Source organism: Psittacula echo (genome assembly GCF_963264785.1).
Source record: "Psittacula echo genome assembly, chromosome: 5".
Taxonomy (NCBI): Eukaryota; Metazoa; Chordata; class Aves; order Psittaciformes; family Psittacidae; genus Psittacula; species Psittacula echo.
The window spans coordinates 54,134,307-54,159,937 of record NC_137739.1 but is presented as its reverse complement, the minus strand read 5'-3'; the positions used below and the strand labels follow the sequence as shown (position 1 = coordinate 54,159,937).

At 42.1% G+C, this 25,631-nt stretch overlaps 1 protein-coding gene across 5 annotated transcripts in view; it reads left to right on the top strand.

The window, feature by feature from the left end:
• The window catches only part of SPTLC2 (serine palmitoyltransferase long chain base subunit 2), an 87,831-nt gene that overhangs the window by 11,552 nt on the left and 50,648 nt on the right, over positions 1–25,631 (top strand). For all 5 annotated transcript variants that reach the window (XM_080617787.1, XM_080617789.1, XM_080617788.1 and 2 more), the window contains 6 exons: positions 226–420; positions 15,007–15,161; positions 16,185–16,333; positions 16,653–16,777; positions 22,851–22,944; positions 25,506–25,611. In XM_080617787.1, the coding sequence (XP_080473913.1) occupies positions 226–420; positions 15,007–15,161; positions 16,185–16,333; positions 16,653–16,777; positions 22,851–22,944; positions 25,506–25,611 (824 nt within the window). The remainder of the gene's footprint in view (positions 1–225; positions 421–15,006; positions 15,162–16,184; positions 16,334–16,652; positions 16,778–22,850; positions 22,945–25,505; positions 25,612–25,631) is intronic.

Here is a 25,631-nt window from a genome sequence, read left to right as displayed (position 1 = left end):
TTAATGAGATGTTAAATGGCACTAAGTTGGTAACTGTGACTTTGGTTATATCAACAACTTAGCTGTCTATGGAGACTGACACTGTTTATCAGTCAGGTCTAACCCTAGCTGAGAGTACTTTGAGTACTTGTAGCTGATTAGAAGGCCAGGGGCTACTCTGAATGTCTGTCTGTCATTTCCTGAATGGATATCTCACAACAGCCTCTCTTTAAATTTTTACTATAGGTGAATCATATTGTGCACAATGGAGGATTATACAAAAGGCCTTTCAATGAAGCTTTTGAAGAAACGCCAATGCTGGTTGCTGTGCTGACCTACGTAGGCTATGGTGTTCTCACCCTTTTTGGGTATCTGCGAGATTTCATGCGGCAGTGGAAGATTGAGAAGTGTCAAAATGCAACAGAAAGAGAAGAACAAAAGGTAACCACTTGGAAATAATGTGGCTGAGGCTACAGCTTGAGCATTTCTTTGGGAAGCAGTGTTGTTCAAAGTTTTTTGCTGTTTTCCTTGTCTTCTTAATGCCCTGAATACTATGCTAGCACTGCTGTCACTAAACAAAATAATGTTTCTTTTAGTTGGATTATTTTTTGGCAGAGCAGGTCCCTCATCTGGTTCACTGCAAAGCTGCATCAACAGTTATATCAACATGCTGAGAGATGCTCCAGTTGCAGAAGCAAGGGTTTGGGGAAAAGAGACCGCATATGCCAGCATCAGCAGATAAACAAAAGCTTATTAATGATCTGGTTTGAGTTTGACAGCAGCAGGAAGCTTTCTGATGCTGTTATGGTGGCTGTGTTTTGATTTGGAAATATGCTATTAATTCTCTGTAGCCTAAGCAGTTGCAAAGAAAAGCTTGTGGATGCAAACAAGAGCACAAGCTGGATGACTTTAAATTCATCTGGAGTCCAGAACACTAGCAGGTTAGCTGGTGAGTAATCTGAGGTGCTGACTCCTCACTCACTGATACCAATTAAAAAGAATTCATTCATAGAAAGACCTATTCACAAAAGCTTCTTTCATGAGATGAAAAGTCTTGCCTCCTTCAACAGTTAATCTGGAATGGATAATACTAATTTTGAGTAGTTGTAACATAGTTTTAAAGGCCTTTATTCCCCACAGGAATTAATTACTGTTAGGAAAGCTACTGTTTAAACTTGCAGTTTGCAAGCTATTTCCTGTGAACTGTTGATGTGACCTCTCCTAGCACAGTGTGAATACCAGTGAGCTGTGCTCCGAAGGTGAAGTGACTTACTGTTGCTGACCAGGTTTCTGTTTTTCTCTACTGTTTTGGGGAGCCAATCTGGCTTCTAAAATGTTAAGGTAGGTTGTTTTCCAGTTGCTGGTTTCTGTTTCTCTGTGCAGCCACACAAGCAGTTGGCTGGCAGAAAGTAGTGGGGTGTGAAAAGGACATCTCACTAATGCAAACAAAAAATCAGGAGCTGGGGGTGGGAGTGGTGAGAAAAAAAGGAAGCCTTGAGAGCCTTTTTTTGGAAGCAACACTGGAGTAAACTGTGTGTCATTTTAACGGTAGATTAGCTAAGATGCAGTAAAGTATCCAGTGGCTAAAATTACTTCACAGTAGCTTCTTTTGGTGCACATCGTGAGGTAGAATTAAGCTGATTCATTATAACGTACTTAATATCAAAATAGAAGCATGGAATCATAGAATAGTTAGGGTTGGAAAGGACCTTAAGATCATCTAGTTCCAACCCCCCTGCCATGAGCAGGGACATCCCACACTAAACCATGCCACCCAAGGCCTCATCCAGCCTGGCCTTGAACACCGCCAAAAATGGAGCATTCACAACCTCCATGGGCAACCCATTCCAGTGCCTCACCACCCTAACAGTAAAGAACTTCTTCCTTATATCCAATTTAAACTTCCCCTGTTTAAGTTTGAACCCATCACCCCTTGTCCTGTCACTACAGTCCCTAATGAATAGTCCATCCCCAGCATCCTTATACTGGAAGGCTGCTATGAGGTCTCCATGCAGCATTGTCTTCTCCAGGCTGAACAGCCCCAACTTTCTCAGCCTGTCTCCATATGGGAGGTGCTCCAGTCCCCTGATCATCCTTGTGGTCCTCCTCTGGACTTGTTCCAACAGTTCCATGTCCTTTTTATGTTGAGGACACCAGAACTGCACACAATACTCCAAGTGAGGTCTCACGAGAGCAGAGTAGAGGGTCAGGATCACCTCCTTCAACCTGCTGGTCACGCTCCTTTTGATGCAGCCCAGGATACAGTTGGCTTTCTGGGCTGCGAGCGCACACTGCCAGCTCATGTTAAGTTTCTCATCAACCAAAGCATTCTCGTAGGATTTTAATGAGTAACAGGTTTTTTGTATTGGTTGAAAGTACAGGAGCTTAAATTTACACTATTTGCAAAACTGAATTCTAGGATCTGGAATTAAAAGTCTTGGATCCGTTTTAACAGCTACATTATCAAAGTAAGGATTGCTGGCTAAATCTCAGCTTGAAATTTGATGTGTTCATTAATGTCACTTGAGATACTATGGTGTATGTCACCTGAGAACATGACACTCTTGAATTTTTTTGTGTAAAAACTAGAAGTTAATACAGAAGAGAACAGTCAAACAGTTGGAAATATCTACTAAGACATTAGAAGAAAGGTTTAAATATTGGTCTGTACTCATGGCACTTGAGTATTAGGAGGATGTAACTGAAGTGTTGGTGCAGTTACTCTATACTGTTGTCATTAGATTTCCCTTGCACAGTTTTTGTGGAATGCTTGTTCTGTTACTAGTATGTAAGGTGCAAGACTACTTACAGTAGCCCTTTTCTGTGGGAGCAGTCATGGCTGACATGAGAGTGTACATTGGGCAGTAGGGAATACATTATTGATATTAGGCTCTTGGTAAAAATAGTCACAGAGGATGCTGAAATATAAAGCTTGTTAGCAACTCATTATCCTAGTTTTAAAAGAAATTTAGCCTTGAAATTTTTTATAAAGTAACTTAGCATTGCATCTTACCCTGAAAACAGTTGCTTAACTGCATCTCCTTGACTGATGAATTTGAAACCCTTTGTGTGTTGGTGTCATGGTTTAAGCCCAGCTGGCAACCCAGAACCACGCAGCCACTTGCTCACTTCCCCACTTCTTCCCCCCGCTCCCGGAGGGATGGGGAGAAGAATCAAAAGAATGTAACTCCCATGGGCTGAGATAAGAACAGTCCAGTAACTAAGGTATAACACAAATCACTACTGCTACCACCAATAATAATAATGATAAGGGAAATAACAAGAGAATTCAACCGCTCATCACCCACCAACTGATACACAGCCCGAGCCAAGCAGTGATCTGACCCTTCCAGGTAACTGCCCTCAGTTTATATACTGGGCATGACGTTCTGTGATATGGAATACCCGTTCGGCTAGTTTGGGTCAGGTGTCCTGTCTCTGCTTCCTCCCACTTCCTCTCCTCCCTGGCAGAGCATGAGACTCACAAAGTCCTTGGTCAGAGTAAACATTACTTAGCAACAACTAAAAACATTGATGTTGTCAGCGCTGTTCCCAGGCTGAAAGTTAAAAACACAGCACTGCACCAGCTACTCAGAAGGAGAAAAATGACTGCTACTGCTGAACCCAGGACAGTATCCACCCCTTATTCCATACGATTCACATCATGCTCAGATCCCACATTTTTCAATATACCATCACTCTTGTTTCATATATATACATATATAGACACATACACACAAACACACACACAAAGAGAGAGAGAGAGATCATTCCTTAGTGCATGGACAAAACCCTATAAAGCTGCTGAGTTCATCTGGTCCATGATGTCAGGCTCTATCTCTTGTAACAGTCTTTCAGAGCAGGAGAGGCTGTGTGCAGTGTTGGATTGTTGTCTGCTGATGATACCGCAGAACTCGTCTGGTTTCATCAAAGTTCATTCTCTGTTGGGATGATGATCGGAGGGAAGTCAGGGCCAGTCGCTGGTGACCTGAAGACTTCTAGTTGATGGGCAATAAAAGTATTACATAGCAGGCAACAGCATACAATTGAGTTCAGTGGCTGTTTTCCCCTAAAGTCAGATCCCCTTGAGGTACACATCGGACTTCGCCATCTTCCCGCATTACCCACCAAGTATATCCAGGTCCCTGAGCAAAAGCAATCCCACGAGTGGGTTTGCCTTTACCTGAAGCAGGAATAACCCAGACTGTCTTCCCCAGCAAATTCTTCATGTGCACCACAGGAACTTTGTCCCCCTCTACAATATGTAAAAGTTCTGACTGGGCTGGGCCAGCCCTGTTGGCAGATCCTCTGGTGTTGACCAACCAGGTGGCCTTTGGTAAGTATGTATCCCAATGCTTGAAAGTTCCCCCACCCATTGCTCTCAGTGTAGTTTTTAACAGCCCATTGTATCGTTCGATTTTCCCAGAGGCTGGTGCATGGTAGGGGATGTTATATACCCACTCAATGCCATGCTCTTTGGCCCAAGTGTCTATAAGGTTGTTCCAGAAATTAGTCCCATTGTCTGATTCAGTTCTCTCTGGGGTGCCATGTTGCCACAAGATCTGTTTCTCAAGGCCCAGGATAGTGTTCCGGGCAGTGGCGTGGGGCACAGCGTATGTTTCCAGCCATCTGGTGGTTGCTTCCACCATGGTAAGCACATGGCGCTTGCCGTGGCGGGTTGGTGGGAGTGTGATATAATCAATCTGCCAGGCCTCCCCATATTTGTACTTCAGCCATCGTCCTCCATACCAAAGAGGCTTTAACCGTTTGGCTTGTTTAATTGCAGCACATGTTTCATGCTCATGAATAACCTGGGCAATAGTGTCCATTGTTAAATCCACCCCTCGATCATGAGCCCATCTGTACATTGCATCTCTGCCCTGATGGCCTGAAGTGTCATGGACTCACCGGGCCAAAAATAATTCACCCTTATGTTGCCAATCTAAGTCCATCTGAGCCCCTTCAATCTTAGCAGCTTTATCCACCTGTTGGTTGTTCTGGTGTTCCTCAGTGGCCCGACTCTTGGGTACACGGGCGTCTACATGGCGTACCTTCACCACCAGGTTCTGCACCTGGGCAGTGATATCTTGCCACAGTGCAGCAGCCCAGATGGGTTTACCTCTGCGTTGCCAGTTGCTCTGCTTCCATTGCTGCAACCACCCCCACAGGGCATTTGCCACCATCCATGAGTCAGTATAGAGATAAAGTACTGGCCACTTTTCTTGTTCAGCAATGTCCAGGGCCAGCTGGATGGCTTTCACCTCGGCAAACTGACTCGATTCACCCTCTCCTTCAGCAGTTCCTGCAGCTTGTCGTTGAGGACTCCATACGGCTGCCTTCCATCTCTGATGCTTTCCCACAATACGGCAGGACCCATCAGTAAACAAGGCATACTGCTTTTCACTTTCTGATAGTTTATTATATGGTGGGGCCTCTTCAGCACGCATCACCTCCTCCTCTGGTGACATTCCAAAGTCTTTGCCCTCTGGCCAGTCCATGATGACTTCTAGAATGCCTGGACAACTGGGATTTCCTATTCGAGCTCGTTGTGTAGTTAGTGCAGCCCATTTACTCTGTGTCGCATCGGTTGCATGATGTGTAGAGGAGACCCTGCCTTTGAACATCCAGCCCAGCACGGGCAACCGGGGTGCCAGGAGGAGCTGTGCTTCAGTGCCAATCACCTCCAAAGCAGCTCGAACCCCTTCATAGGCTGCCAGTATCTCTTTCTCAGTTGGGGTATAGCTGGCCTCAGATCCTTTGTATCCCTGACTCCAAAAGCCAAGGGGTCGACCTCGAGTCTCCCCTGGAGCTTTCTGCCAGAGGCTCCAGGTAGGACCATTCTCCCCAGCTGCGGTGTACAGTACATTTGTTACATCTGGCCCAGTCCGAACTGGTCCAAGGGCTACTGCATGAACTATCTCACGTTTAATTTGCTCAAAGGCTTGTTGTTGCTCAGGGCCCCATTTAAAATCATTCTTCTTCCGGGTCACATGATAGAGAGGGCTTACAATCAAACTGTAATTTGGGATGTGCATTCTCCAGAACCCCACAGCACCCAAGAAAGCTTGTGTTTCTTTCTTATTAGTTGGTGGAGACATTGCTGTTATTTTGTTGATCACGCCTGTGGGGATCTGGTGACGTCCATCTTGCCATTTTATTCCCAAAAATTGAATCTCCTGTGCAGGTCCCTTCACCTTACTCCATTTTATGGCAAAACAAGCTTTCAGCAGGATTTGGATTAGTTTTTCTCCCTTTCTCAAAGAGGGAGATACTTCTTCCGCTGTATCACCCCACACAATAATGTCATCGATGTATTGCAGGTGTTCTTGAGAATGCACATCCCAAATTACAGTCTGATTGTAAGCCCTCTCTGTCATGTGACATGGAAGAAAACTGTACCAGCTACTAAGAAGGAGAAGAATGACTGCTATTGCTGAACCCAGGACAGTTGGTCATGGCTTGCAGTGAAGAGATGCTTGTATTCTGCTTTTGTTTTGTACATAGTATATCTGTGGATGTAGCTAGTAGGACGTGCTAGTGAGTATTGTGTAAGAATAAAAAATAGGAAATCCCATTTAAAAAGTTTTGGTGTTAAAAGACATTTCAGCCTGGTGTATATCCCCCAGATCGCATTTCTAGCGCTTAAGTTGGAATAGGTGTTTTCAATATTGGACAAATAAAAAGTGATCATGTGAGGTCTAGAACATACAGTACTTTTATTCTCACGCTTTGCTGCTTTATGCTTTGTTTGCCTACAAATGAATTGATGAGAGCACACTGCATTGTATCTAATGTGGGAGCCAGGTTTATTTTGGTGCAGGGGAGGGGAGTGGTAGTGTGGTGGTCAGTGACCTTGTTTTGAAACCATTTAAAGTGATTTTCAAATTTTAATCTCTCAAGCTGCTGTCTGACAGCCCAGTAATCTTTTAGTGAGGGAATGCAGATACTAGTGTACAGAAAAGGCTCAAAACTTGCACTTCTGTTTTTCTTATTAATACATAAAATCAGAGCCTGCAGTTCAGAAAAGAAGCAGATCAGAGAAGCCCTGCAGTTAGCCTGGGGTAGGCTGTGGCAGATTTGTGACCTTTGTGTAGAAAGTAATATTTTTTTAATATTTAAATTCTAGAGAGCCAACTCGGTAATGAGGATTTTCTTAAATACCAAGCAAAAGAGTTAGCTTTACCTTTTGGAAGTAATTCCTAATTGCTTAAGTGAAAAGCTCAGAGCAAAAGCAGCAGCAGTAGCTGTGTGGCTGAACAGTGTGACAGCCTGCTTTGTGAGTGAAATGAACTTATGTGGTGCAAGGAAGTATTTCATAAAGGGCTGAATGAACTTGTCCTGAAAGTTGTGGAATTGAAGTATGTTAAGTTTTCTGTGGTGTGTTTCTGAACGTGATGGCAGTTAAAAACATAATGTAAACTTAGGTCTGAAATGTAGTTTTACAGACACCAAAAAAAAAAAACCACCTTCAGTTTTTGTGGGTTTTTTTTAGGGCAGTTTATTTCAGTAGAGCAACTCCTTCCTTAAATTGTCACTTAATACTATAATCTTAGTCTGTGCATCAGAACTAGGAAACAAAAGTGACCAAACTAATTTCAAATCTTTTCAACAAGTCTCTGGGACTGTCTCTGGTAGGTAAATTCCTTGGAATTACTAGAGCTTTGCATTGAAATTAATGATTCCAGGAAAACGTAATATTCACTCACAGTTGGAACAATACAAGGGTGAAAAAGGAAATAGTCTATTGGGTTTTGGCTTTGTTAAAAATACATCCAGCTGGGCTTTTCCTGGAAACCAGTGTTGTGTAGCACATCCTCTCTAAAGCATTATCAGTCTGTTCTTGGCATGGGTAAGCAGCAAGATTAACAATTCTCAGTTACCCTGGAATCAATTTATGCATACCCAATTTAATGTAATGTCTGGTCATATAGTGCAGTTAAATCTGCAAAATGCTTGTAGGATTTTACAGACAGGATGAAAATCACTTTTACCTTTATTCCAGTGTGATTTTCAATTTGATTACAGTGTACATTTTGTATATGGGAGCAACTGTGTAAATGGGGCTAGTAATTCTGTAACGTACCTCTTCATGCTCAGTAGCTTGCCCAGTTAGAACATGTTGCTGGCATCTGTGGTTTTCAAACACTCATTCACAAGAATCCAGCTGTAGGAGTATTTTGGGACAGTGAACTTTACTTTTTCACTCAATGTTGTCTTAGCATCTGTACAGCTCATCAGAGGCCTCTTGATAGTATAGAGGCTGCCCACAGTTATTGCTCCTTTTTTTTTTTTTTGATTCACGTAACAGTGAGACAGAACTAGTCTTTCTGCTTCCTTTTAGAAGCCTGAAATTTGTTGCAGTTGTCTACTCCTTATTTCCATTCAGTCAGTTTTGTATTATCAGGGAACACGTTATGCGAATTGCAGATAAGCGTGGCTGGTGCTCATGGCACCGTTTGTTAGCTTAGGTGCAACACTGTGGGAAATTGGCTCTAAAAGCAGGATAATCACTGAATTTGCATGTCAGTGTGCCCCAAACTAATGGTTACAAAGCTGTCATTATAACCTTCACTTGTTGTAGTATTAATTTACTATATGATGAAATCTTGGGTTCCCAAATCACCTGTGCTAAGGTGCTGCACCCGAAGGGAGAATTTTATTCTTTCCTTGTTTCACTCTTTCTTGAAATTGCTATGCCTTTCAGGCTTCTGGGAGACCATGAGTACTTAGGTTTCTTTATCAGGCCTTATCTTTCTAATAGGGGATATGTTCTGGCTTAAATCAATAGGAATGGAGCTGTTTATGATTTCTTAGCTCCATGTTCATATGAATTCAAATGAAAGAACATGCTGGTTTTGCTCCCTCCTTTGGAAGCTGTGTAACTTTTGCAGTTGTTTGACCATGCTTACTCTGAAGATTGCTCGAAGAATCAACTCACTCATAGAATGTTTTTTCTCCAGATGAAGGTTTTCCATCTCAGGCTTGATATTCTTAGTCTGTTATGACGAGAAATGTTGGATCTGAAATAGGATGATAACTTGATGGAAAAATAACAATAAACACTGAAGGTCATTTAAAGGTGACAATGATTACTTCCAGCAATTCCCCTGTTGCAGCACACTGTGGCTGCATGTGCCAAAAATTTGAAATAGATTTTGTCCCACTTCTCAAACGTTTTTTCTTGGTTCAGAGATTGAAAACGTTTAATTTCCCTTTTTGGTGTAGTGTCCTCTCCATATGAAATGCCACATTGTAGAAAGATGGGGAAAAACAACCAACCAACCAAAGAACAACCAGCCCCCAAGCCAGTCAGACAAACCATCTGGTCCTGGAAGCCAGTTCCAAAAGAGGGCTCTCAAACTCTGAGTGTCAGTAGCAATATATAAGGTATAAGATCCTTACCACTTCTCTTTGTGTTCTCAGATGTATGGGTTATGAGAACCCCTTGGCAGGGCAAAGATTACTGAGGAAATGGACAATGCAGTTTTGATTTATGCCAAAAGAACAGTTCTTGCCTGTCCTACTCCGAGGAATTTTCTCCTAAGAGCTAGCTGAGGGTGGTTTATTAGGGGTAGGTGGGATGGACAACAGAGGGGTTGGCATTAAGCTGATACATCACTGGGAGCCCTTTGCTATAATTTTACAGCTTGGTACTCCCAAAAACTAAGGCTAGTGTCCTGTGTTAGACCTTACTTCACCTACCCATAATTTGTTCCTTGAATTCTTGTTGACTTTAAAGACACTTTGTTTGATTATCATAATCTACTTGGTTCAGAGAACTTCTCTGCTTCACAGTTAAATACCTTTAAACTTAGTTATAGTTTTGGCTTGTAAGGTCATGCTTGTGTTATGTATCTCAGTGATGTCAGCTTGTTGTGGGTGATTGTCTTTATCTCACCAGTTGAGCTTGTTACTCTTCTTGCTGTGTCAGCTTGTGTTTCAAAAGAAAATGTACTATCTGATAAGTAATCTGAGGAGAGATTGGACTGTATCGGCCCAGGCGTACCTGCTTGAGTTGTTACAATGACTCATTTCCAGCCTCCGCTCCTAACCAAGAGCCTTGGCTAAAATCTCACATAGTTCGTGTGCTTGAATAACTACTGCAAAGCTGAAATCTCACAGAGGTGGTCAGGAAGAGTTGAAAATGCTTTAAAAAGATCTCAACAGGTTATAATTAAACATAAGTTTGACTTGATCTTAAAGCTCTTTTCAAACCTAGTTGATTCTGTGATTCTCTAACAAGTACAGGTCCCTAAAGTGTTGATCTTCTAGTGTGCCAGAGTTTCTTTTTTGATCTTCTCACTTCCCCTGCCCCTTTACAAATAATTAGCAGAAGGTTTCAGACACTTGAAGATAATTATTTTGATTTTATGACATGAATTAGGATCTTCTTAGTATATTGCTACAAATACTTACATGTGTCCCCACTTTGTAATACAGTACAGTAGCTATGCAACTTTTCATGTGTATGAAGGAAGTTCTTGAATGCACTTGTCAGTACTGACATGTTTTTCTCCATTGTACAAGTGAACAGTTTGTTAGTGTTTCAGCCTTGAAATCCACTTTCTGCCTGGATCAACATGAGACACTGAAGTTGAGGAAGGGTAGAGCTGGATAGCTACTTCAGAAAAACAATTATTTTCTAGTGGATTACAGCTTTGTACCAGCTGGCCTCCTACCCTTGTTAACATCTCTTGACAAAGAGCCTTCAGAGAAGACCTGGCACATTTGAAATAATGCAAAGCTATACTTAAGTAGGAACATGGAAGAAATAATTGCCCTTCTATGCATCTTAGCTCATAGGAATCTTGTTTCCGCTGTCTGTCCTTGCTGAGTAAGGACATACTTGTGATTCCCTGGAGGAGTGATCACCAGCTAAGTATAATTTGTTTTCCATCGTTGAAATAATGGAAATTAATATTTTTGTGCCTTTTTGGCATGTTATTATACGCAGGCAAATCAGAAGAAGGCTTATGTGCAACTGTGCCTGCTTAAAAGTTGGCATTGTTGGGCTCCATCTTTCCTGTGCAGCTGCTGGTAGGAGGATGCAAAGAGACCTAGATGGTTCCTTTACTACAAACTGAAAAAACAAAGTTGTCAAATCATTAAAATAGGAAAGTAAAGAAAAAGTATTCTTCCTGTAGTTAAATATTGTAACTAAAGAGCTTGTCAGTGCTCATTTGTTTGAGCTGTTAGTAGAAAGTTGGCATAAATGCCCCTAGTTTTGCTTCAGTGGTACAACCGTCAGGAACTGGAACACTTGGTCAGACAAATATTCTGTCTTGCTTATTCTGTCAACAAAAATAAAATGCCCCTCACCATGTTTGCATTTCTTTTGTGAAAAACAGGAAGAAATGCTGTGCTGGCTCTTTGTTGTAAATTCTACTTTTTCCTTTTGTAGATTATTAAAAAGGCTTCCCCCCACCCCATAACAGTAGCAAATAAATTATGTATTCTTATCACAACTGAATGTCAAACTTCCTTTTAATTGAATAGCAATAAGGAAATCTCATGACTTTGGAGCATTTTAAGTAGGCCAGAAAAAATGTTCTTAAATGTTCAGATGTCCTTGCTGTCACAGTTAGTTTGACATTCCTGTGTGTTATCCATTCAAGACAGTCACTTTTCCTGAAAAACGTTGGAAGGGAAGCTAGATTTCAGGAAATACTCAGAGAAATCCTGTGGGACTTAAGTGCTGATAAGCTGTGCAGAAGAGGAGCGCTGTAACATAGCTTACTAGCTTGGATTCAGAAAAAGAAATTGTGGAAAGTTGTAATGATAATCTCTGTAATAATGCTAGTGATGCTATATTAAATGTGTTTCTTATGAACAGTATAAAATACAGAAGAGTACCGCAGTTTTCAAAATTTGTGTATTCAGTTCAGCAGTGCATGCTGTTTGGTGCCAAAAAGCAATTGTGTGTTCCCTTGCTTTGCTTAACTCTGAAGGTTGAATACAAATCTCTTGCAAAGATGATACATTTCATCTATTTCATGAAGAGGTTATTGTATGTTTGAGAGATGTTCTACTTACCTACCAAGACAGCCAAGCTATTTCAAGTCCCAGGTTTTAGCACTTCTTCTCCTATATGTTAGAATTCTTTGAGGCTTTCTAAACTGAAGTGTGACCGAATGCCATGATTGTTGCTTCTACTTGTAGCTGAGAGCTTTAAGATTCTATGAGCTACTTAAGTTATACACAAATAAATATGTGCTATTGAGGAAATTTTGGAGATCATAGAATCATAGAATAGTTAGGGTTGGATAGGACCTTAAGATCATCTAGTTCCAACCCCCCTGCCATGGGCAGGGACACCTCACACTAAACCATGTCACCCAAGGCCTCATCCAGCCTGGCCTTGAACACCGCCAAAAATGGAGCATTCACAACCTCCATGGGCAACCCATTCCAGTGCCTCACCACCCTCACAGTAAAGAATTTCTTCCTTATATCCAATCTAAACTTCCCCTGTTTAAGTTTGAACCCATCACCCCTTGTCCTGTCACTACAGTCCCTAATGAATAGTCCATCCCCAGCATCCTTATACTGGAAGGCTGCTATGAGGTCTCCATGCAGCATTGTCTTCTCCAGGCTGAACAGCCCCAACTTTCTCAGCCTGTCTTCATATGGGAGGTGCTCCAGTCCCCTGATCATCCTCGTGGCCCTCCTCTGGACTTGTTCCAACAGTTCCATGTCCTTTTTATGTTGAGGACACCAGAACTGCACTCAATACTCCAAGTGAGGTCTCACGAGAGCAGAGTAGAGGGGCAGGATCACCTCCTTCGACCTGCTGGTCATGCTCCTTTTGATGCAGCCCAGGATACAGTTGGCTTTCTGGGCTGCGAGTGCACACTGAAGCTGGCTCATGTTCATTTTCTCATCGACTAACACCCCCACGTCCTTCTCTGCAGGGCTGCTCTGAATCTCTTCTCTGCCCAACCTGTAGCTGTGCCTGGGATTGCTCCGACCCAGGTGTAGGACCTTGCACTTGGCATGGTTAAACTTCATGAGGTTGGCATCAGCCCACCTCACAAGCGTGTCGAGGTCCCTCTGGATGGCATCCCTTCCCTCCAGCGTATCAACTGAACCACACAGCTTGGTGTCATTGGCAAACTTGCTGAGGGCGCACTCAATCCCACTGTCCATGTCACCGACAAAGATGTTGAACAAGACCGGTCCCAACACCGATCCCTGAGGGACACCACTCGTTACTGGTCTCCAGCCGGACATCGAGCCATTGACCACAACTCTTTGCATGCGGCCATCCAGCCAGTTCTTTATCCACCGAGTGGTCCACCCATCAAATTGATGTCTCACCAATTTAGAGACAAGGATGTCGTGTGGGACAGTGTCGAAGGCGTTGCACAAGTCCAGGCAGATGACGTCAACTGCTCTACCCCTGTCCATCAGTTCCGTAGCCCCATCATAGAAGGCCACCAAATTGGTCAGGCAGGATTTCCCCTTAGTGAAGCCATGCTGGCTGTCACCAACCACCTCCTTGTTTTTCATGTGCCTTAGCATGCCTTCCTGGAGAATGTGCTCCAAGATTTTGCCAGGCACAGAGGTGAGACTGACTGGTCTGTAATTCCCCGGGTCATCCATTTTCCCCTTCTTGAAAATAGGGGTTATATTTCCCTTTTTCCAGTCGTTGGGAACTTCACCTGACTGCCATGATTTTTCAAATATGATGGCCAGTGGCTTAGCGACTTCATTCGCCAGCTCCTTCAGGACCCGTGGATGGATTTCGTCAGGTCCCATGGACTTGTGCACGTTTAGGTTTTTAAGATGGTCTCGAACCAGATCCTCTCCTACAGTGGGCCCAGGGTCTTCATTCTCACAGTCCCTGTGTCTGCCTTCCAAGACTCGGGTGGTGCAGTCAGAGCCTTTGCCAGTGAAGACTGAGGCAAAGAAGTCATTAAGGACCTCAGCCTTCTCCAAATCCAGGGTAGCCAGTTCTCCTGATAGCTTCCGGAGGGGGCCTACATTGTCCCTAGTCTGTCTTTTATTCACAATGTACCTATAGAATCCCTTCCTGCTATCCTTAACATCCCTAGCCAAGTTCAATTCTAACTGGGCCTTAGCTTTCCTAAACTGGTCCTTAGCTTCCCGGACAACATCCCTGTATTCTTCCCAGGCCGCCTGTCCCTGCTTCCACCTTCTATAAGCCTCTTTTTTCCTTTGAATTTTCCTGAGCAGCTCCTTATCCATCCAAGGAGGTCTCCTGGCCCTCCTGCTGCACTTCCTTCTAGTTGGGATGCAACACTCCTGAGCTTGGAGCAGGTGATGCTTGAATAACAACCAACAGTCTTGGGCTCCCCTGCCCTCTAGGGCTATATCCCATGGAACCTTACTAAGCAGGCTCCTGAAGAGGCCAAATTCTGCTCTCTTGAAGTCCAGGGCAGTGAGCTTGCTGCACGCTCTTCTCACTGTCTTGAGGATCTTGAATTCGACCATCTCGTGATCGCTGCATCCAAGGCTGCCCTGGAGCGTCACATTTCCAATGAGCCCTTCCCTGTTGGTGAGCACGAGGTCAAGCATGGCACCTCTCCTTGTTGGCTCCTCTATTACTTGCAGAAGGAAGTTGTCTTCCACACAATTGAGGAACCTCCTGGATTGCTTGTGCCGGGCTGTAACATCCCTCCAACAGATACCAGGGTGGTTGAAGTCCCCCATGAGAACAAGGGCCTGCGAGTGTGAGGAGATATAGTAGATTTGTGCATTGAAAAAGTTTGGAAATCACACCTAACATGGATTTTGCACAAGCAGATGAATTTTCAGGTTTTCTGCCATCTCACTTCCGAATAATTTTGCACTGGCACAGATTTCCAGGATTAAAACACCTTGGGTGGAATTGGTTTCAGGGCTTGTGATGAAAAACTCTTAACTTTTCCTGGAGTTTTCTTCCTTTTTTTTTTCTTTTTTCTTTTTTTTTTTTTTTTGGTAAATTACACCTGACTGACAGAAAGAACTTAACCCGTCTTACTCCTACTTTGCTCTAATATATATTTTCATTTTTGTGTGTTTCAGGACTTTGTCCCATTGTACCAGGACTTCGAAAATTTCTACACCAGAAACCTCTACATGCGCATTCGGGACAGCTGGAACCGTCCAATCTGCAGTGTGCCGGGGGCCAAAGTGGACATGATGGAGAGAGTTTCCCATGACTACAACTGGACGTTCACGTGAGTCAAAATTGAAGAAAAGGCTTGAAGTAAAGGGTCTGTAAGAGCAAGTTGCAGTCTCTGTGGTTAAAGGAGCAGTGAATTGTGTTTGTTTTGAACTTTCCACTGGCTTGGATCAGTGAATTTTGCTCTTCTGAAACACATCTGGCCGCCAAGATGGTTTTTTTTTGTGTATAATCTTTTGGCTACTTACTAAGGCTCCTGACTGCCCATGTCATGGGCATACACCTGTAATAAAATTAATACTTTGGTGTGTGATGACCAGAACCCAGGTAGATACTTTGAATTGCACTGTTACTTGTAAATTTGTGTTAATTTAGGATGAGTCCTGACATTTGAAGTAAATATTGCTGCTAGAAACTGGATTTAACTCAATCGTTTTGAGTTAGAACTGAACTAGCCTGTAGAAACAAAATCAGAAATGCAAGGACAAGGATTTTTACAAATTGGAAATGACATATTCCAAGTTAGATGTAAAGAGGTTTTCAGCACTGTACTTGGTGAAACTCGTTATGTCTCGACTTGCCTTTCAAGTGCAAAATAATCAGAACCTTTTTCCACTAAACTTCTTCCTTAATTTCCTTGTCACGTACTGTTAGCACAGCAGTGTCAGATGTGTTTCCTTTCTGTGGTTAGAGGATATCCTGCTTGAGGGGGGTGCCAAGTTAGTTGATACAGAGATCTTATTTTGTTATTGAAAAGTAAGTTTTATGTTTCTGGAATGGAGGGTGTTTGTCAGAGAAACCACAAGTTGTTTGAGAAGCCTCAGGCAATTTTCTGCACGATAACAAATTCACCTTTAAGGAAGACTCTTCTGGGAACTAGTTTGAGACCATAAGGTAGGGGAAGCATCTCTTTCACTGATTGTTTCAGTTTGATGAGAGGCAGTACTGAAATAATTTAATGCTTGGTTCTATTGATTTTTAACATTTCAGTGTATGTTCTAGGAAACTGAAATAAGAATCTTCCAGTGTAGAATTTTTAATCATGAGTGGCCTAACTTGTGCTGTCCTTAAAATACAGGTACACAGGGAGAGTGATAAAGGACATCATTAATATGGGTTCCTACAACTACCTTGGATTTGCACAGAAGGCTGGGCCTTGCCAAGAAGCAGCAGCTAAAGTTCTGTCCCAGTATGGAGCTGGCGTGTGCAGCACTAGGCAGGAGATGGGTAAGTTGGAGTAGGAAAGGATGTTCCCTGATTGTCTGTAATCTGCTTGCAAGTCTTTGAAACATTACTTGTTCCAGCTTTTGAACTTTAGACTAATCAATAAAGTGGCTTTTACTTTATTGAGTTGCTGGCTTTAGTTTACATGGCACAGCAGTTGGCTCACTTAAACTTTCTTCCATTCCTGCCTCCTCCCACCCACCTGTATTCTCTTGTGGGCCCTTTATTTAAAGAGCAGCCTGGTTGGTGGAAATTTTTCTTGTAGATTATTAAAATAATGAAAGCTTCTCACTCCTGAGTTTCTCATTTGTTTTATGTGCAGGAAACTTGGACAAACATGAGGAGCTGGAAAAGCTAGTTGCCAGGTTCCTAGGTGTGGAATCTGCAATGGCATATGGAATGGGGTTTGCGACCAACTCCATGAACATTCCTGCTTTAGTTGGCAAGGTATGGCTTAAGTCACTGGCAAAAGCTTATCTAACAAAGGCTCTGCTGGCTGGATTTTTGTAAAAGCTACTTGTTTGATTTTGTTTTTTTTCAATGGCAACCCCTGCAGATATTCTCTGTGGAAACTGTAGGTCACAGTATGCATCTCTAACCTTTACAAAAATCTTTCTGGGAAGTAGCATTGTGGGACCAGTAGCAGTCCAGATCTTGCTCTTTTTCTGGGAGAGAGCCTAGCATGTTAAGGCTTGCTTCCTCAGGCTACTCATTAGCGTATGAAATGGTGGCTGATAAACAGACTGATTGGCTGAAGGTATTTTGATGCTCTTGAGACACTAAGAAATGTGTCAGCAAGACACAGAGATAAGCTGGATTATGTGTTGATGCATACAGAATTTATTATCTTTGACAGCTGAAAAATCCTTTCTTTGAAGGACCTGTCCTGGGTTCAGCAGCAGCAGTCAGTTTTTCTCCTTCTTAGTAGCTGGTGCAGCGCTGTGGTTTTTTACTTTCGGCCTGGGAATAATACTGATAAAGCTGATGTTTTCAGTTGCTGCTCAGTAATGTTTACCCTGACCAAGGACTTTGTGAGTCTCATGCTCTGCCAGGGAGGAGGAGAAGCTGGGAGGAAGCAGGGACAGGACACCTGACCCAAACTAGCCAAAGAGGTATTCAATACCACAGCACGTCATGCCCGGGGATGTAACTGGGAGTGCCCCAGAAGGGCATGTCCTCTTCTCTGTCGGGCTCATTTCCGACAGGTGGTATCGTATTCTCTTCCCTTGTTATTTCCCTTATCATTATTATTGGTGGTAGCAGTAGTGATTTGTGTTATACCTTAGTTACTGGGCTGTTTTTATCTCAGCCCGTGGGAGTTACATTCTTTCGATTCTCCTCCCCATCCCTCGGGGAAGGGGGGGAGTGGAAACTGCATGGCTGACTTGCCGACTGGCTTAAACCATGACAGACCAAAATCCTAGTAGAAAAGCTGTTTGAGAGAAACAAGGTCAGATTTAAAGACTGATGATGTCTACTATGTGCTCCATAGAGTTATGGAATGGTTTGGGTTTTAAGCGACCTTAAAGATTATCTAGTTTCAACCCCTCTGCCATCAGCAGGGACACCTTCCTCTAGACCAGGTTACTCAAAGCCCTGTCCAACCTGGCCTTGAACACTGCCAGGGATGGGGCAGCTGCAGCTTCTCTGGGCAACCTTTCAGGGCCTCACCAGCCTCATAGTGAAGAATGTCTTCCTAATATCTAATCAGAATCTACCCCCTTGCAGCTTAAAGCCATTCCACATCGTCCTGTAACTACATGCCCATGTTAAAAGTCCCTCTCCAGCTTTCTTGTCATCACTTGGTATTTGGAAGGCTGCTATAAGGTCTCCCTGGAACCTTTTCTTCTCCAGGGTGAACAAACCCAACCCTTTCAGCCTGTCTTCATTGGAGAGGTGCTCCAGCCCTCTCATCATCTTTGTGGCCCTCCTCTGAACCCAGTCCAACAGCTTCACATCCTTCTAATGTTGGAGGCCCCAGAGATGAACACAGTGCTTCAGGTGGGGTCTCATTAGAGTGGAGTAGAGGGGGAGAATCACTTTCTTCAACCTGCTGGTCATGGGGTTTTTTTAATGCAGTCCAGGATATGTTTTGATTTCTGGACTGCAATTGCACATTGTCATAAAACAGTACACTAAGCAGCCTGACTGTCCTGCACTTCAGACTATGAGTTTTGTAGCTATCGGAGAATGAAATAGAGAGAGCTCTTTGTTTGCATTTTCTGATGCAAAGTATGTGTTATCATATGTGTTCTCCTGGCTCCTACTTGAGAGTAGAATAGGGTGAGTAAAGGATTTTCCTTTTTTGAAAATGATTCACTGTGTGTAGTGAATTGTTTTCCCTTTATTCCATTTATTTGTTTTCCCACTTCCTCTGATCACTTTGTAAATTCTTCAACTTGTGATATGTCCAGATTATAAAATTGCTGCCTTGTTCTTCCTGGTGACTTTTCCTGGTGAATCTCTCCTTGACTAGCTGGAGTGTCTTACCACATGCTGTTTTATTTGTAACTGTGAAGCAGCACTGTTTACGTATTGCCTTTTTGCCTTTGGTCTATTAATTTTTAAATATCAAATGCTTTCTGTAATGAAAGATGTTTGAGTTTGATGCCAGAGAGAAATTCAGTGTGTGAGGATCACACTGTATGTATTTAATACCTTCTGAGAATACCCTTGAGGTGCCTTACTCAGCTCCTTAGTTTTCACATTTGAACCTTAACAGGTTTTACAGCCACTTGAGAGATTCTGAACAGTAAATACCAAGGCATGTAACATACCTGTTTTCATGCACGTTAACTTGCACGTTTACAAAACTGTTTTCATACATGGGTACAGCAGTCTATACTATGTTACTAATGAGCATACTTGGTTTTGGTGCACTAAAGTAGTAAGAAGCTTCTGCCTCATAATACTAGAAGTGCGCTTATACTGAGGTGAATACTCCAAACAGAAAATGCACTCTTCTGAAGAAGAGTTCTTGTCAGAAGAACCACTTAGCAGTTCAGAACATTCACTAAATGGTCAGGCTTGGGGTTTTTTTTTGGGTGCCTGAAGTTGCACCCACTGCACTTTTGATTTCTTCTTTGTCTGCAAATAAAGACTTACATAAATTCTGAGTTCTGGCACCACCCAGTACACAATTGTCTGTGTGTGCACAGCCTGTTTGGCAATGATTGATAGAATCCTCAGTAAAGCCCAGAGACTCCCATGCTTGATGAAACTCTTGGGCTGTCTTTTTTTTTCCTGTCTTGTTTGGGTTTGTTGGGGTTTTTTTTAATTTTAATTTTTATTTTACTGTATTTTACTACTCTTTTTGTCTCTCTGCATGTCCTGTATACATTTTCAGATGCGAAGGTGCTTGGAACCTGAATTTTTTTGAAGTTTATCAAATGTAATGGCATCTGCATTTGGCCAGAAGGAATTTCTTTGACAGTCACTGATAAGATCTAATGCTAATCATTATTCACATCTTATCTGGGTACCTATATTGCAACTTAATTAGTTTAAAACTCAAGCCACTGCAATAAAATTACTCACGTGTATGTAGTACTGGACCACCTGTTCTGGTTTTGCCCTGTGGAATCCTTGAGCACTTCGTTTATGTTGCTACTGAATCCTCTTTTAATAGCGGCAAATATGACTTGACTATCCTAGGATCCAACTGTATTTCGTAAGCTGATCAACACTTGTCAGCAAAGGAATTCAAAAGCTTCATCAGCATTACCTAGTTGATCTTTATTCATTATCCCTTGTTAACAGCAGCTTCTGCTGAGCAGGTGCTGAAAACAGGTATGGTTGGTGTACACTGAAAGTTGTATTTCAACACTGTTAAAGCGTTACTAAAACTAGGTCTTTCTGCACCTGACAGTTTTCAGCAGGAAAGACCCACTGTTGACAGCCACGTTGTTGGCTGCCAAGTAAGCTGAGTCTAGACCACAGATAATGTGAGATTTGAGGATTACCATTTGAGGCTGAGATAGACTCTGAAACTTGCCTGTTTTGAAGTAAGTGTCATAAATGTAGTTACTGTAACTAGCTAATAACAGCATTTTGTACTGCCTTTAGCACAGACCTTTTCATCATAGCTCTGGACTGATGTCCTGGGTTCAGCAGCAGCAGTCAGTTTTTCTTCTTCTTAGTAGCTGGTGCAGCACTGTGGTTTTGACTTTCGGCCTGGGAAAAATATTGATAAAGCTGATGTTTTCAGTTACTGGTCAGAATGTTTACCCTGACCAAGGACTTTGTGAGTCTCATGCTCTGCCAGGGAGGAGGAGAAGCCGGGAGGAAGCAGGGACAGGACACCTGACCCAAAACTAACCAAAGAGGTATTCCATACCACAGCACGTCATGCCGAGGATGTAGAACTGAGAGTTCCCGGAAGGGCTGGATCACTGCGGGGTGGGGGCGAGGTACCAGTTGGTGAGCGGTTGTATTCTCTTCCTTGTTATTTCCTTTATCATTATTACTGTTAGTGGTAGCAGTAGTGATTTGTGTTATACCTTAGTTATTAAACTGTTCTTATCTCAACCTGTGGGAGTTGCATTCTTTTGATTCTCCTTCCCGTCCCTCCAGGAGCTGGGGGAAGAAAGGTGGGGGGGGAAGTAGACTGTGTGGTTCTGATTTACGGCCTGGGCTTAAACCACGACAACTGACTAAGGCTAGGTAATGGATTTAGATCAATGGAGCTTGAAGGATGTAAGAAAACTGATTTCCATGTATAGTTTGTGAAATTACACAATTCGTGTATGCAGCACTCTGGTAAAATGTAGCATTCACTTCAGTTTCTATGTCTGCTCTGTGGGATGAATTGATAAATCTGATCTTCACTGACATGTTTTTCGAAAGTAAGTTTGCTGATAAATGCAATTGAAGTCTTACCATTGTAGTAGCAGCACTCAGTTACATATGATCATCAGTACTGTACTGTATCAGTGGCTTCTTTGATCCTTTTCCCTCTCTCTAGTGGCAGATGATACTAGACTCTTCATCTTAAGTTTTAAATTAATTTTTTGTCTAATTCGATGTCCTCCTCTGTTACAGGGGGTGTAAAGTGGCTGCTTAGTGATTTGTTACATCTCTTTTCTTTACCAAGAGCTCATCATTGTTTTTACAAGAAAGGTCCTTGTAGGCTATTAATCTCTTCCTCTTTTTTAAATCTATCACTCTTCCTACTTCCATGTAAGAATGGTTCTAGTACGGGATTATTCAGGTTTTGTTATGGTAGTGTTTGACAGCAATGCCCTCTGACATAGTATACATACTCATTGTGTGGTATAGTACCTCCAAAGAGCAAATGCTAGTTGGAAATTTCCATGCTCCTTATGTCAAAGCCTGTGAAATACAGACAGTAACAGCAGTTTGAGCACTTGAGATTTAGTGCAGTTTCTGGGGGAAGACTAGTCTCGAGCTTTCCCAGGATGCAGCTTATTTCTAGGTACATTGCAGTTCTAGTGCAAAACTTTATTGTGGAGAAGGTACTCCTATTGCCTGTGACACCTCCTTGTTTAACTGTAGGCAGTGCTTTTCACAATCCTTTCTCGTAAATCTCATTGCAGAGATGTTCTTGACTTTTCCCTCCACCAGTTGTTAATAGAGAAACATAGAACGAGCATGTGTTTTAGTGTCGTATCTTCAGCATCTTAACAAGCTTCTGGATTTTTAACTTAGTCACTTCTAGAGTTGCAGCAAATTTGCATAGTAATTGCTGAGGTTGTTTAGATATATTATTGCTCCCTTACAAGCTAATCCCCCAATATTAATTCCTATAGTCCACAGTGATAACACTGTAACCGAATGCTCAGTTTATCAGCTATTGACCTGTAATCATTGCTGCCCTCAGAACAGACATAGCCTGTGTTGATATTTGTCCAAGGATTTATCTTCCCTTTTTTCAAAGGGCAAACAAATTCAATGTAATGTTTAATAGCTTCAGAAAACGACTCTATTTCACTCTGCAATTTTATTCTCCACTTTCTGTCTCTTGTATGTTACCTCTGTCTACAAAGTACTTAAGAATTGTTTGTTACAGCAAAGTAGTTCCTTTCCTACTGCAGAGTGAGCACACATGGGTTTAGTCAATGGTTACCTCCTAATGTAAGAAGTAGGGCAACTTTTATAAGGTCTTTTAATCTAGGGCTTCAGTGGCCTGTTTCTTAGCAGCACTGTAGGCTTGCTGAGTGAACTGCAGCAAGCTCCTCTGCTTTCTCTTTCCACTGGCTGCATAGGGGGATGAGTACTAATCACCAACATGAGATATTCAGGTAGACTCAGGTGCAGAACTTTTGGGAAGAGTGAAACTTAAATGGTTCTTTCAGTTAACAGCAGTTGTGTGTTTTTGTTTGCCATACTACGGCTGCAGACTTTTTCTTAGCAAGTCTTGCCTGGACTAGCTGCATTTGTATTGGCTTTTTTTTTTTCTTCTTTCTTTAGATGATATCTAAGCAGTTCAGAGCTGATAGGTGTTATATGCTTGGCTGTGAAACATAACCTTTTCAATATCTTCTTTCCCCTTCTAATTCAGGGCTGTCTGATTTTGAGTGATGAATTGAATCATGCATCACTAGTGCTTGGAGCAAGACTGTCAGGAGCAACTATTCGAATCTTTAAGCACAACAGTAAGTATCAGATGGTGGGCTGTTCCTTTCTACAGGTGCTGTAGATCAGATACAATTTCTTCTGATAGTTGGAAATCCAATTTCATGCAAGAAAATCAATTGCTGGCTACCTGAAAGGTCCCAAGGGTGCTGCTACTGAGAATTTAATCATCTGGAATTGGATGGTTTTGGTATGTTCAGTCTTGGCTAATAACAGTTTTATCCCGAAGCTGTTCTGGCCTACGTCTTGTGCATATGAAGAGGAACATGCTGTCCATTTGCGAAGTCTAGGGGAACTAGTGTTTTAACATGGCTTTGTGTTACTTGAATAACTCAGCATGGTTAGACTATTCAAACAGTCTGTGTCACATAATAATGCAATCTTGTAGTGATCTAGGTTACAGCTTGGGCGATAAGAAAGTTTAATTTTAGGACCAGATGCTGGCATGTTTCAACAGTAACAAAAGCTTACCAATGTAGATGTCCTGGCTAAACTAGACAGCCATGCATTGGTACAATGTAATATAAAAGGAATTTTGTGGATGTGAAGCATAGATTAATTTCGCCAAATCACTTGTAATTACTTGTTTCCAAAATAATACAGAATTTTCATTTTGCTAGTTTCTGCTTCCTCCAGAGGAGTTGTTAAGAATAACTTTCAAATTAAAAATGCTTAGGGTTTCCTTCTTTTACTTCTTCCACTGAGAATACCTGATTGTCCTTGATTGTAAAGTCACTATCTTCATTCTTCAGCTGCTCCTAATACTCTATAGTATCGATCCCTGAGATCACGGTGTCTCTTGCTGTCTTTGAAGTGTGTGGTGGTGACAACAAAGCTTGGGTGGCTGCAATTGTTTTCCTTTCTTTGCCCTACTTGATAGAGGATCCTCTGCTGTGCTTACTGTTTCTTTTATGTTCGCTTTCTTGTTCTTTATTGTTTGATTAATTTTTTTACTGAAGTATGGAGCTTACTGTAACATTCAGTGATTTTTATTATTATTAGTCTGTTTTTCTTAATTCTTCATGAATCTTGATGGGCAAGATCACAGAATCTTTGCATTAAACTTCTGCGTTACTATAGATATGCGTCTGAACATTGCATCCAGTTCCAGACTTTCAGGGTACACTGGTGACAGATACACCTTTAGATGTGAGAAAATCTTAAGGGCTCAGGTGTAATGAGGAAGAAGAAACCATTTATGGGAATGGGGTGCGAACTATCAGTGATGAGATGAGGGGTTATTCTAGAAACCTTATAGATGGTGGGGATCTGTGAAAGAGAATAGAGTGGCAGGTTAGAATCAGAAGGCAAAACGCAAGCAATGATCTTGGCCTGTCAAGATGATAACTCAGTTCATAGTTACGTATGTGTTTGCAGTTCTACTCTTGTTACAGTGTTTGCTGCCTTAGTTAACTTCATTTTCCTGAGATGTTAATGGCTTCATGTTCTGCTTTTTAGAAATCATGGGGGGGGGGGAAATTAAAATCCCCCTTCAATTCATTGTTCAATGTTTCCATCTTTTTCCTACTTCATTCTGCAGTTTGTCCTTTTTCTTGAGGTCAGACCTAGTTCCCATCTTTCCATCTTCAGACATGAGAGCAGAAGTTGATATTCCATCATTCTCCCCAGTGCTCTAAACTTGTCTTTTCTCCCTTGAGAGACAGGGACTCCGCTTCTGAGTTCTTCATCTTTGTCTTTTTTTTGAACATCAGCTGTCTTTTAACGGCCTATTGACTGACCTGTTTTGCTGTATAATTTCTAGTCCAGTTCTAGTTCACAAGCTCCTCTCACTGCTACAGCTGTCCTAGCCTACCAATCTTCTTTTCATGATTGATTGTGTTCTTTTTCATAACCTAATGTTTATATGTCTCTTGCTCAGCACTTTAGCTTTTATGGTTTTATTACTCACATCTCCACTTCTTTCCTCAGATTGTTTGGTTTTTCATGTGTATATATTTGCTCATACTAGTCAGGTTTCCCAGGATCAGTGTTTGTGGCCAAAGGTAGTAAGGTTTCAGAACACATTGCTACTAGCAACTTCATCTGTCTAGTTTCTGATATGCCAAGCACTGTTCTCTTCCCTACACTGGTTGTTCTTTGTTCTTTTTTTTTTGTTTGGTAGCTTCCTGTTTCATGCCTCCAGTCCTGTCAGTTTTGAACAAAGTAATAAAAAAGTGCACTTGCTCCCCTTCTTGTTCTGTGCTGTGGTTTATCTTCTACTTATCTTTAGTTGATCCATGAGCTTCCTTGTTCTTTTTTGAGTTATTTGTATCCACAAGGACATGCTTACTGCCTAATTTTTCTTTATTTCTCCCCCCCATTCTCTTTCCCCTGTTTTCTGTTTGTGCCTAATGCTCTAACTTCTGCTTTTAGCTTAGTATGATGAAATTCTTCCTTAGAGTTCATACAGTCACCCATTCCCTTTAATCTCATCTGTGGGCCCACAGCTTATTGACTTAGGTACAGTCTGTTCTCCACACTGGAGCAATTTGTGCGTTTCCGGGATGTTGCTGTCTTTAGTCATGTCAAAGCTCAAGCTAGTAGCTGTTTTGGTACCATTTAACAGTAATTTCTGGTGCAGATATGCAAAGCCTGGAGAAGCTGCTCAAAGATGCTATTGTGCATGGGCAACCTCGTACACGGAGGCCCTGGAAAAAAATTCTTATCTTGGTGGAAGGAATATACAGGTACAAACTATTCTTTATAT